General features: G+C 40.1%; 1 protein-coding gene across 1 annotated transcript in view; it reads left to right on the top strand.

Annotated features, from left to right (window-relative positions):
• SPON1 (spondin 1) overlaps positions 1-14,229 on the top strand; it is a 307,860-nt gene that overhangs the window by 60,852 nt on the left and 232,779 nt on the right. Inside the window, exon 3 of the mRNA XM_037839787.1 lies at positions 4,603-4,736. Within this exon, the coding sequence (XP_037695715.1) occupies positions 4,603-4,736 (134 nt within the window). The remainder of the gene's footprint in view (positions 1-4,602; positions 4,737-14,229) is intronic.

Genomic DNA, 14,229 nt, shown 5'->3' with positions numbered 1-14,229 from the left:
AACCATCTAGGAAACCAAGTCCGAAGTCAGAAAGCTGTCCAAGGAGTTCCTAATTAAGGGTCAAAGGCAGATACTGCAGCCGGGATGGAGAGCCAGGAATCTAACAGTCAAGGTTGTGGAGGCAAGTGAACCTAGTTCTTCAGTTCAAAACTATTATGCACCAGACACTGTGCTGAGTGCTGGGAAATCAGTGATAACTCTACAGAGATACCTCATGTAGCTTACACACTGTTAACACAATAGACATTAATCAAAGAGTCACTCAAGTACATGTAAAACTAAAAGAGAGGTACATCTGTTTCAAAGAGAGGGACAGATACTATGGGAACATAGAGTATGTAAGAGAGGAACTGCAATAGTCAAGGAGGTCAGGGAAGGCTTTTCTATGAAAAGAATGATTAATCTGAGATCAAAGGAAGGAAGGAGGTAAAGGAGAGAGAAAAGAGGTGAGGAAGGAAATAGGAGCTGGCCAGACTGTGTCAGGAGAAAGCACATGGCCTGTATAGCTGAGTGTAGAAAGTGAGGGAGTTGGTAGGATTGTGCAATATGGGCTAGAGAGGAGGTTGGCAGGAAATAGATGCTGTTAAGGATTTCAGTGTTGATTTTGAAGGCAATGGAAAACCATCAAATTTTTCTAAGGAGGGAGATATTATATTTATGTTTTTAAAAGAGCACTGGCTTGCAGTATAGTGAACAAATCGGAGAAAGGCAAGAGAGGATATACAAAGACTAGTTAGAATGATTTTATATTAGTTCTAGAGAAGAAATGATGTAGCTTGGTCCAGAGTGGTGGTGGTGGACATGGAAAGATGAGGAATAGATTCAAGATACATTTGGAAAGTAAAATGGACAGGATTTGGATGTGGAGGGAGAGGGAGAGAAATGCCAAGGATAGTGTCCAGTGTTTCTTGCACAATGACTTGCACAATTGGTGTAGAACCAGATTGGAGGGAAGATGGAAAGGTTAGTTGTTGACTAAGTAGATTTGAGGTATTTTCAATATATACGAGAGAAAATGAAAGTAGAAGGTAGAAGGTTGAAGATACATGTTGATAGCTCAGAGAAGTGGCCAAGCCTGGAAATATAAACTGATGGAACCAAAGCAGAGATGAAAGATAAGTAAAGCTCCTCTGTTATATTATCTGTACAGAGGTAGTAATTATAGCCATGAGTTAAATGAGATCAACTACAGAAAGATAATAAAATCAGAAAAGGAGAGGGCTTAGGGCTGAGCCTTGAGCAATGTCAAATTTAAGGCATATAGTATGAGAGGATGAGCAGTCAAAGAAAGGAGAGAAAGAGTGGGCAGGAAAATAGTGGTAAGACTAGGCAGAAGCTATAGTGCAGAAACCAAGGGGACCGAGTGTTTCAAGAAGACGAACCACAAAATAATCATATTCGGCATTGCAGAAGCCATTGATGATCTTCACTAGAGCTATTTGGTAGCATGATGAGGCCTGAAACCACTCAGAACTGGGTTGAGGAGAGAGTGGGAGGTAAAGTGAAGGCAATGAGTACAGCCACTCCTTCAAGTAATGTGATCGTGATGGAGATGAGAAGGATAACTAGAGGGGAGTGACTGGCTGAATGAGGGCTTCCTAATTTTTAAATGTGAGAGATTTGAGTGGTTTAGGTGGCCAACAGGAATGACTCAGTTGGAAGGAGAATTGAATATAAAGGAGAGAAAGGGATAATTGTTAGAGTCAGGAAAAGGGGATGGGACCAAAGCAGAGATGAAAGATAAGTAAAGCTCCTCTGTTATAACAGGAATGAAGGAGGACAGGGTGGATGTAGATAAGAATATGAGGGACTTTACATGATGACTTTCATTTTTCTGTAAAGTAGAAGGCAAGGCAACGTAATAAGAGTGAAAGAAGAGAGTTGAAGGTTGGAGGTTTGAAGAAATTGGAGATTTGAAATAATCATCGTTGTCAAGAGTGGGGAAGTAGCTGGGTTGACCAGAGACGTACAGCAGTGTAGCAGGGCAGAGTTGAGGCTGGGAGTCAATAAACTTCTCACAGGACTTTATTCAGCAGCATCAAGCTGCACAGGTGTGAGCAAGGAGGTGCTAAATAATTCAGTTCATCCTAGGGGTGGGATTTTATCACAACAGGAAGAAGGGTGTTTTTAGGGTATTTATGCCTTATATGAAAACATAAAGGCTCACAGATAGCTAAGACAATGTTGGCAAATCAGAGAAAGGAAGGGGTAGTTGCTCCTCCAGATATTAAAATATATTACAATGCTATGGCAGAAAGAAGTGAGGAAAAATAAAAGAATAGAAATCCCAGAAACAACATAGATGTTTGGGAAGCTGGTATATGATTAGGTTGTTTGTAAGTCCCATTAGCCTAGGACAGTATCAGTTCAGCCTATGATCCCAGAATAAGTATTAATAAGACCCCTTTTCATCCTTATTTGCACAATAAAATACATGGCCACACTTTATATGAGAGAGTGGTAGCACAAAAAATGGGGCAAGATAGATAGAATGGTATTTAACAAGTGGCTTTCAGTATGGAGAAAATGAAGTTAGATTACTACTATATCATATTGAAAAACAAACTCCAAATGAATTGAAGACCTGAATGTGAAAGGTGGAAATTATAAAGCTAATAAGAGGTAATATTGGAGAATATCTTTATCAGCTCAGTTTTTTTAGGCAAGAGTACAAAAGTGCAAACCATAGGAGGGAAATTGATGAATTTTATTAGATCCAAGTTATTTTTGTTAAACGAAGAATGCCAAAGATAAGATTAACCTATGGGTGTTAGAAAGGAAGAGAGATTTGTAAATGATGAGGGATTCCTCTTTAGACTGTTTTACAAATCAGCAAGAAAAACATAGGAAATCCAATATGAAAATTGGCAAAGATTCTGAATAGGAATTCACAGAAGGGGAAACCTGATAAATTTATGAAGAGATGCTCAAATTTGCTAGCAATAAATTAAAACAACAAGATACTAATTTACAACCATCAGACTGGAAACAATTAAAAACAATTAGAAAGTCCAGTAATAATTATATAACAATTACTGATGAGAATGCCAGGCAATGGGAGCACTTGTGGATAGCTGATAGAATTAAAGCAGGTTTAGCCATTCTGCAGAACCGTTTGGCAGTACTTGGTGAATTAACATGATTGTACTAACAACCCAACCACCCAGCAACCCCACCCTCATATGGGTTTACGAAGAGAGCGTCATGAGGACCTTTATTGCAGCAATGTTTGTGAAGCAAAGAGCTGGAAGTCATCTAAGTATCTGTCACTGGGAGATTGGATAGGTAACGTGATCTGTACATTCAGTGGAAATGGAATAAGAGGCAGCAGTCAGAAGCAATGAAGTACATTCACATATAGTAACATCGACTTCTCAAAAGCATACATTAGACTGAAAGGAACATAATGTGACACATGACAACGTTACAAGCAAGTCTATATAATTTCAAGGAAAAGTATATATATATATATATATATATATACACATGCATACATACAATCAGAAGGGCATACATTAAATACATAGGAGTGGGTGCTAAATAGAGAAGGGAAATGGAAGTGGGCTGAAGAATGTAGCAGCAAACAAAGCATAATAGAAGCTTGCCTTTGCTTCTCCCAGTGATTAAAATATCTATGAACAAAGGAATTTGAGCGACAATTCTTTTTACCTACTGTCCTAAAAAGAAGAGAAATTTTTAAAAGTAAAATAAATACTATGTGGGTAGATTGACTTCATTGGATTGTATCAGATGATTAATTATTCAGATAAAACACTTTGTTCAGTGCTTGGTACATACAAAACACTCACTAAATGTTATCTATTAATTTTATTAACACAACTCAAGACATAGCTAATGCCAATCAGTTGAAGTTGGCACTTAAGACCAATTGGATTTAGATGATTTCCCCCCAAGATATTACAGGTCTAATATTATGGTTCTACTAGAAAGATACGTAAAAATCACTGGCAGCAGACCCACAAGCAAGCAGGCAATAGAAGAGCTGAAATAGCTTTGGGGAATGGGAATGGCTATGAGCTTTTTTTTTTGCTGTGTCATAGAAAACTATAAATGTCAATTAGTAAATATAATGCACAAATTAAGGCAGTGGAGACTGCACAAGTAAAAGGTGCTGTGAAGCTGGGAGACTTTATGTACTTTGGTATATGTCCTTCAAAAGTGTGTTTTAAAATTCTATTTTTCTTATAAAATCGTAGCTGCATTAAAAAGTCCGGTGATATAAAGAGTGTTTTGGATTATCTCTTCCCCATCCTCTTGCTCCTCCCCTGAAGAAGTGGGACACAGGTTGCTTCCATGAAATGAGCAAGCTGGCACCTGGTGCCCATTTCCTCAAAATGCTGGCACGAGATCCATGGTCCCAGAGCACAGGACAGCACTTGTTCTCATATAATGTCAACTCAGCCAGGGTTGACTGTGACTTCACGCCAAGCCCTGTTCTGCTGTTCTGGGGGATACGGAGCTGCTGAGACAAAGTGACAGGTTGAAACATAAAATTAAGGAAGTGTCAACTTGGAAACTGAGGAACCCTCCCAAAGTGACGGTTGCGTTTTAATGTGTTTATTTTCCACTGGTTTTCCACAGATCATAGACGAGGAAGAAACGCAGTTTATGAGTAACTGCCCGGTTGCGGTCACCGAGAGCACCCCACGGAGGAGGACGCGGATCCAGGTGTTTTGGGTGGCGCCGCCGGCGGGAACAGGCTGTGTGATTCTAAAGTAAGTGAAGGTGGAATCCTCCTAACACTTCGTTTCCCATCTCTGCACCTCTGCAAAGACTTCACGGTGTGGTTGCAGAAAGAAAGTGGCTTTAATAGGGCACCAGGCAAGTTGTGTCACCTCTTCAGCCCTCTAAAACAGGGCAATGGCCCATCATTGGGGAAGGGCTACATAAGGAAGCATTTATCAGAATAACTGTTTTCACCTAATTCAGTGATTTTCCTGGCCTCTCTTTACGGATAATGACACTAAGGGGCTGGCTAAGAAAAATAAACCAGAAAAAAGGCACTCTTTGGTTAGGGCAGCATATTTGGCCTTCGTGCTTGGCCCTGTGATGGAAGCTGAGGGGTGTGGTGGGGATAGCGGGGTACGGAGGGGAGGCTAGAGAAGGTGGAGGCTGGCAGTTGTTGACTAAGTCCTGACTCTTCTGGGCTGTTTGTCTTCCAGGGCTGGTTGCTGCAGAGATTGAGGGTCAGTTCTGTTGTCATGCATGGTCTGGCCATTGTTGGTAAAATCTCTCAGCTTGGGGGCTGGGCCCTCAGCTTAGTTCTCCAGTACACACCTACCCATGGCACACCCAAGTCACTCCACAGAGCTTGGCGTTCTAAGGAAGATAGTTTGAAAATTTCAGATCTATGTGATGAGTCTTCTGCTCTAGAAACCCTTCTCCCTAGGGTCCAGATTCCTAGTCTTCTTTGATTTATTGTTCTCACAAACCAGAGGTATTTGATCTTCCTAGTGGAAGCCAGAAAGGAAAGGCATCTCTTGTTTACCCATCAACAATGAACATATGTGGCTTCTTCATTCATTCGTTCTTCCAGCAAATGTAACTGAGCTTCTGTTTGCACAGGAACCAGGATCCACAGGCCACAGAGTATGTTTTATGTGCCCAAGTTTCTCACAGATAAAACTGGGGGAAGACAGAAAAGGTCCATCAATACTTTCTATGTACGAGGAACTCAGCTGTGCATCTGACAGGCTTTACCTGACTTAATCTTCACTGCAGATGAGGATGTAGGCCACAGGGAATTAGGCAAATTTTTGAAGTCACACATCCATTTAACTCAAAAGCCCATATTCTTTCTTTAATGTATTTTATTTGAAGGCATTAAATATAAGCTACAACTATTCATTAAAGAAATAACAATTCCATAGGAAAGATGTGATGGCATTCATATTTACATTTTCCAACAATACAGAAAAAGTGAAAAATCCCTGACATTCCCCTTCAATAAATCCCAGTCTCCTACCCAAAGGTAACGAAGATATCAATTTGGTGTATACTCTTTATATTATTTTTATCTGTGCATTTACATGCATATAAGTTAATAATGTAAATAAAAAATGTAAATAAAAATACATTTATTATATGCTTATAAATAAAAAAATAAAAGTACATAGTTTCATTTTTGTGGGGATTTAAATTTACGCAAATGTTATGACAGTATACATAATGTTCCAAATATGAATTGTTTTGCACTTAATAAAACATGTTAGAGATACTTCCAGGTCAATACATATAGATCTACCTTATTTTTTTTTAAATGTTGCATATGATTTATAGTGTGGATGTATCATAGCTAATTATTCCACAGTTGAAGGACATTTAGATTGTTTCCAGTTTTTTTACTTTTACAAATAATGCTCTGATGAGCATCTTTGTATGTGCTTCTTTGAACAAATATGCAAGTTTTTGTTCATGGTAGATGCCAAGAAATGGGATAATAAAGGATGCACATTTATAATTTTACTAGGTACTGCCAGATTTTCTTCTAAACAGCTTGCCAACTTAAGCATCTCCTTGACTAGGAAGAAGACAGTCTAGTTCCCTACTTGCTCAACAGCCATGGATGTTATCAGTCTTTAAATTTCTGCCAATCTGATAGTTAAAATTTTTATCTTATGTTAATTTACATTTCCTTGATTTCTGGTAATAAGAATCTTTTGATGTGTCTATTCTATTTATATTTCCTCTTCAGTAAATGGTCCCTTCATATCCTTGTTCCTTTTTCTAACATATCTTTTAAAAATTGATTTGTAGCACTAGTCCGGATAATAACACTTTGTCATAAGCTTCAAATATTTCTTTTTACCTTTCTTTTCACTTTGCTTATGGGTGTCAAATCATACAAAACTTTCAAATTTTGATTTAAACAAGTATAACAAGTATTTCCTTAAATCAAACGCATCAGTCCTTTCGTGGATTTTGATTTGTGTCTTATTTAAAGCAAGGTTATAAACCTATTCTCATACTTATCATATTTCTATAGAGTTTTAAATAAATTATTTTTTAATCTTCCTGGAGTTTAATTTTGTGAATGATATGGTATCAGTAAGCTTCAGCGAAAAATAGCACACTCCAAATGAAATGCCAATGGAAGAGTTTAATAAGGGGGATATTTACAACAGCTTGGGCAAAATAACAATACGGCGAGACTTTACCAACTTATGTCTTAATGAACAAGAGGAGCAGGCAGAGAGGATGGGGGTGGAGAAGACCACCTTACAGGAGCTATAAGGTTAAGGGGAGCAACTAGCCTGAAGTGACCCCACAGGGACCCCGACCTCCCTCCCTTCCTGCTCAGTCCCTACTGGATCTCCCCTTTGGCCCAGCTCAAACTCTGAGGACAAGAGAACCCACCAATATAGTCCATATAAGGTAATCTCTCATTTAAGCCCAGGGTACAGAAAGGTGGAGAAGTTATCAGGAGGAGCAAACCATAGATAACCAACACAGATGTAAAGTTGAAATCCACCTGTTTTTCCTAAATGGATAGCTGGTTGTTCCCAATGAATGTGTCTACCCTTTCCCCAATGGTTTAAAATACCACTTTATCAAATACAAAATTTTCATACTTGTCCATTCTTTTCTGTTGATCTTTTTATCTATTCTTGCTTGAAACCCATATTATTTTATAGTATAATTTTACATTATGCTGTGATAGCACATCACCCCTCATTACTATTCTGGTTCAAAATGTTCATGGCCATTCAAGCAGATTCATAATTGCAGATGGATCATAGAATAAGTTTGTCATGTTCAATCAAAACTTATATTGGAATTTTGAATGGTGATGTATTCTATTAATAGTTTAATGTGGGGGTAAGTCAGCCTCTCTAAAATATGTCTTTACAGAAACACAGAATATCCCTCTATTTATGCAGGTCTTTTATGTCCATCAGTAAAGATATGTAATTCTTCTTCATTTATATCTGCACATTCTTGTAATGCTTTCTTCCCTGTGGGTATTTTATAGTTGTATTGCTTTTGTGAATGGAATATTTTTCCTATTATATTTTATAGCCATTGGTTGCCTGTGTTTAGGAAAACTGGTGGTTTTTGTTCCTTGATTTTGAACTGGACACTGCTAAACTCCCTTGGTAGTTCTGATGGCTTATTCTCTCTTTCTTTTGGAATTGTCAATGAAATAATCATATCTTATATGAAAATAATGAATATATATACCTTTTATTTTTTTCCTGTTTTAGTTCATGTCTAGAACTTTTAGTGCAATTTGTAGTGATTTTCATCCTTATTCCTGATTTTAATGGGAATACTATTGTATTTCACCTTGAAGTATAATATGTGGTACAGGTTTCACATCAGTGTCTTTAATCAAATAGAGGAAGACCCTTTATCTAGCTGCAGAAGTTTCCTTCTTTGCCATGTTGCACGGTGGTACTTGAGAAATCAACCAATCATTCAAACTATCAAAACAACTGAGCAACTAGTATTACATGTGCCTCATGTGTCCAGAATATATTAGGCACTGAGAAAAACTCAGGGTATAAAGAATAGTCCTGACTTTCAAGCTCTTTCAATCTAGTTGTGGTATAACTAAAAATAGATATGCAATAGAAAGATGGATGGATGGATGGGTAGATAGAATGATGTCGCAAATTGGCAAAATGTTAGAAGTTGATGGATATAGGCATGTAGGTGGGGGGTATGTTAGAGTTCTTTGTGTGGATTTTGTATTATTTTTGCAAATAAGTTTGAAATTATTTCAAAATAAAAATTTAAAAAATAGATATGCAAGCATTAGCAGATCCCCCAAAAGGAGTGAAATGGGTACAAATTTAACATGGTTAGAGTTCATAGTGAGTGAGTGAGGCATAGATAATCAGAACTTCTTGGAAACATTAGAGTTTATACCTTGAAGGCAATAGTGGGATTTGGATAAATGGACAAAAGCAAAGAGGTTATTTCAGGTGAGAGGATGTGAGAGTGAAAACTAAAGTGAGAGCTTGAGGTGAGAATAAGTATGGCATCCATGGCAGACACTAGACAGACAGAGTTGATGAGATTAGAAGGTCTTTGGAGGCCACAAACTGGTGCCAAATCACAGAGGTTATCCAGTGTCAAGATGAAGAGATTGATCTTGATTCAAGCAGAAAGAGGGAGTCATTAGTGGGTTATTAAACAGTGGACTGACACTGGAAGGAAGGTTCATTAACAAGTAAGGACACAAATCTGGCAGCAAAGTTCCGGAGAGATGAGAGTGGGGGTGCCAACTTTGACATATGGTCCTCACTAGCAAAAAGGGGCATTTATGTCAGAGTGTTTGGGTAATATTCTCGGGAAAATGCATCGGTAGAAGAAGCTGCCAAGTGTGCTCAATGTCTCTAGATGATGGCTCTAAAGCCTGTTTGGTTAGTTGTGTTCCTTTGCCTGGGAGGGCTGGGAAGAGAAGCACATAGCAATTATGACCTTCCTTTTGGCACAAACCTGAAACCATTTCCACTTTCCATTTGGATGCAAAGATTTGAACATTTCTAAATTACAGGCTTCCCAGTCAGCCCTCTGGATAGCCTTTGCCCTACGAATGAATGATCCAGAGCTTAATGTTTCCTTGCAAGAATGCTGCAAATCTTTATGGCAAAGCAGCAAGTGATTAAAAGAAAAAGCCCCCAGAAAGGTCTGAGATGTGGGTCATCCTTCTCCTAAGGAGATAACTGTTTGGGTGAACTATTTGGGTGAACAGGCAATAATAATAGCCACAAGTCAAGCACTGGTCTAAATGCATTGCAAATACTTTTTAATCCTTGCAGCAGCCCTGTGAAGTTGATACTAAGGAGAAAGCTGAAGCACAAAGAGGTTAAGTAACTTGCCCAAGGTTGAGCAACAGAACTGGGATTTGAACAGAAGCAACTGGGCTCCAGAGTCTGTGGTCTTTGTACTGTGCTTGACCACCACAGACTGGTGCCACTGGATCAGGGTGAACTCCAACCCTTCCTGTCCCCCAACATCTTTAGTTGCCAGGTTCTGTCAGTTGGACTTCCAAGTATCTCTTCTGTCTCACTTGCTTTTATTCACTGCCTCATTCTCAGATGCTGCCACTTCTTGCCTTACTATCATAGCAGCCTCCTAATTGACCAACCCACTTCCTTGCCCTCTGATCCTTCTTCACACTGACATAAGACTTGTGGTCCTCGTATGCAGCTGGGTCACACCACTTACCCCACAAACCTGAATGGGCTTCCCATGGCCTTTGAGATAAATTCCAAAATCTTGATGGGAGCATTTCAGTCTGCCCATATCCATGACCAGAGTCCTGCCCAGTGTCTTCTGAATCCCTCCATGAACCCTGTTCTCCAACCATTTTTGTTTGCTCATTCTCTTGGTAACATTTATTGAGCACCTTCTGTGTGCAGACACTGAGGTCTCAGAGGCTGTCTTTGAGGTTGTCATAGTCTAGGGGTGAAACTCAAACAAAACAAATCAGATTCATGGCCATTCATCTGCAATTCTGAAATTCACAAAGCTCTAAAACCAAAAGCCTTTTGTAATTCATTTAGGGCCCAAACTTGACCTGAACTGACTTGAAGTTATTTATAGTCTTCTAGTCTAAATATTTAGTGTAAATGTTAATGCATTTGATTATGAGATACTGCCGCAGACCCTGATAAGGGATGTTCCAGTTTGCAAAAGCTTCTCTGAAGAAGGGCTGGTGGCATCTGGGGTTCCTCTGTCACATGGGAAAGCACATGGCCGGAGTCTGCTGGGCCTCTCCTGGGATTAGCTTCTGGTTTCTGTTGCTTTCTCCAAAATGTCTCTGAGCTTCTGTCTTAGCTTCTCTCTCTCAGCTCCTGTGTGTCCTTGCTTGTTTCTCCTGGGGTATTTTTCTGTAAGATCCCGGTGGTCCTCTCTTGGCTTTTCCAGGGAAAACTATGTCATCTCTTAGCTTCTGTCCTGGGCATCTTCTCTCTAAGCATCTGAGCTGTCTTCAAAATGTCTCTGCCTTTTATGCTCTCATAGAGGACACCAGTAAACTAATTAAGATCCACCTTGACTGGGCAAAGTCATATCTCCATGGAAATAATCTAATCAAAAGGTCCCACCCACAATTGGGTGGGTCACATCTCCATGGAAACAACCCAATCAAAAGATCCCACCCACAATAGGTCTGTCCTAACAAGATAGGATCAAAAAAACATGGTTTTCTGGGGTATGTAATAGATTCAAACCAGCACAGGGGAGTTATAAAATATATGGAGTGTAAACTGTATTATCTTTCTAAAATCCAAAAATATTCCGAATTGCAAAACACACCTGACCTCAAGAATTTCAGAATGAGAGCTTGCCCTTTCAATGCAATCTAGTGTGAAAAGTTTGGTAATGGAGGCATGTCTCAGGATGCTGGAGGAGTATGGAGGAGGCAGTACCCTGGCAGGACTGGGTTTCATGTAAATGTTAGAAAGAAGCAATTCATTTGTTGCCAGTGAAATAACCTTCTCCCATCTGCAGCATCTACAAGATCTGAGAACTTATTCAGTGTTCCCTATCACCAAAAAATAAAGTTAAACTCCTTAGCATGGCATTTAAGGTCCTTCATGCCTTGTTCCAGCCACCTTTACAGCTTCATTTCTAGACACTCTTCCTCCCCACACTAGGCTATGAGCTTCACAAAGGCAGGGATCAATTTCATTCCTCTTTGTGGCCCTAGTGCAGGAGTTGCAAACTAGTCTGGGGGCCAAATTCAGCCTCCCACCTGATTTTGTAAATAAAGTTTTATTGGAACACAGCCATGTTTATTCACTTACATACAAATTATGGCTGTTCTTGCACTACAGTGGCCAAGTTGAGAAGTTACAACACAGACCATATGTCCTACAAAGCCTTTATAGAGAAAGTTTGCCAACTCCTATTCTAATGCATAGCCCAGTGACACTAAGTCAATAATTGTTAATTCCTGGCCTGGGTTCACCCAACTGAGACAAACAGGTGCAGGCAGGTAGCTTATTTGGGAATTGATCCCAGGAAGCAGGATGAGGGAAGGGAAGAGGGAGATTCGATATAGTCTTATTGACTTGGCTGTTACCACAGGAAACTAGTGCCTGATCCTGCTGGGACATTTTGATGAATCTTAAGACATATCTCACAGAACAGTATGCCCAGGGATGAAAGGGGATTCCTTTACCCACTGGTTTCCATACCCTGTTGATCAAGGGTGCCCCCACCAGCATTAACTCCTTATACTTCTGAGCTGCACACGTGTGAGTGCTCAGCAGACTCTGAACACTGACTGCAGCATCACAGAAGCTCTGGGGCAGGAAGCAAGAAGTACACTACTCAGCCAAGGTGAGCATCATTCGGTTACAGTGGGACAAAGCTGGTCAAAGTCTGCACAAAACTGGTCACTGCAGCAGGAGTGGTTGGAGTCAGAGTTGAGCTGAGAGGATGTGAAGAGGTGCATGGAGGTGTCCAATGCATTGATTAATATGAATAATGGAGTAAGTGGCTTACATGTGTTTCCCAGCACTATGCTAGCAGCATTGCAGGCTTTATCTCACTTAATCCTCATAAAATCCCTCTGTTCCGGTTTGCTAATGCTGCCAGAATGCAAAATACCAGAAATGGATTGGCTTTTATAAAGGGGCTTTATTTGTTTACAGAGTTGCAGTCTTAGGGCCATGAAGTGTCTGAGGTAGGGCATCAGCAATAGGGTACCTTCACTGGAAAAAGGCCATTGATATCCAGAAAACCTCTTTAAGCTCAGAAGGCACATGGCTGGCATCTACTGATCCCGGACTGTGTTCTAGCTTCTCTCTCAGGTCCTGTGCATTCTTCAATATGGGGTATTTTGTCCTCTCTTAGCTACTCTGGAGCAAAAGTCTGCTTTCAACAGCATCTTCAAAATGTCTCTCTAAGTTGCAGTTCTGAGGTTTTTCTGTTTGTGAGCCCCTTTATAAGACTCCAGTGAACTAATCAAAGCCCACGCTGAATGGGCGGGGCCACACCTCCATGGAAATATTCAGTGAAGTCACACCCTAACCAAAGGTGTCACTCACAGTTGGATGGGTCACATCTCCATGAAAAACTTGATCGGAAGATTCCAACCTAATCAATACTAATACCTCTGTCCATACAACATTGCATTAAAGAATATGGCTTTTTCTGGGGGACATAATATATACAAACCGGCACACCCTCTAAGGTTTATATGATATTATTCCCATTCTGTTGATGAAGAAATTGAGATTTAAAGTTTATGTTCATAGTGGCTAAGTGATGGAGCTTGGACTTAACCCCACTTCTGGCTGACTCCCTGTTGATAACTAAAAATGCTAAGCTGTGCTGACTGAGCATGACACCCCTTCTCCATCTGCTCTAGTTCATCTGTGAGAAATAGGGCAGAGCCCCTCCTGTAAACCAAGAGGGTAAAGGACTAACTGTGGGGGGTGATGTTTTCCCCAAGTGAGGAAATTAAACATCATTTAGAAAATTGAAAACAAGCCCAGAGACCTGGAGAGAGAAAGGCTCGTTAGTAGGAAGAGGGGATAAGAATTAAAGAGGAATTAGTAATACTTTGTAACTTCATAAGGCTCACCAACTTATTTTACCATCAAAGCAAAAAGTATAGAAAACCCACATGAAATGGACTCTGTGATTTAGAGGAAACTGGCAAAGGTATGAGGATCTGATGTGGCTGGGGTGAGGTTTACCCCACAATTTTTCTGGCATTAGGCAGCAGGAGAAGCCACAGGCTCCATTGTCGTAAGTCAGAGCGGCTTTCGTTTGAGACTGGCTAGGACCTCAGCCGTGCTAACCAGTGGAGGAAACAAGGAATCAGCAGAAAAAGGGTTGGGAAAACCCGAACCAGCTCAAGTGGTTGGCTCTTGGGAGAGCAGTTGAAAGTTCAGTGCCATGGCTAAAAGGGGCAATGTGTGTTTGGTCCATGTCTTAGTTTGCCAGGCTGCTATGACAGAAACCACACGGTGACTGTCTTAAACAGCAGGAATTTATTTTCTCATAATGTTGAAGACTATAAATCCAACATCAATATCTCAACAGGCCAGCTTTCTCCTGGAGTGTATAGCATTCTGGCACTGGCTTGTCACAATCCTTGGGGTTCCTTGGCTTGCACCTCTGCTTCTGTCACATGATGACCCGTTTACCAGTTTGATGCATTATGTCCCCCAAAACGCCATTATCTTTGGTGTAATCTTGTGGGGGAAGACGTTATTAATGTTGATTAGATTGTAAGTCTTT

This window comes from Choloepus didactylus, chromosome 6 (genome assembly GCF_015220235.1).
Source record: "Choloepus didactylus isolate mChoDid1 chromosome 6, mChoDid1.pri, whole genome shotgun sequence".
In the NCBI taxonomy this organism is placed as follows: domain Eukaryota; kingdom Metazoa; phylum Chordata; class Mammalia; order Pilosa; family Megalonychidae; genus Choloepus; species Choloepus didactylus.
This window is presented reverse-complemented; position numbering and strand designations above follow the sequence as displayed.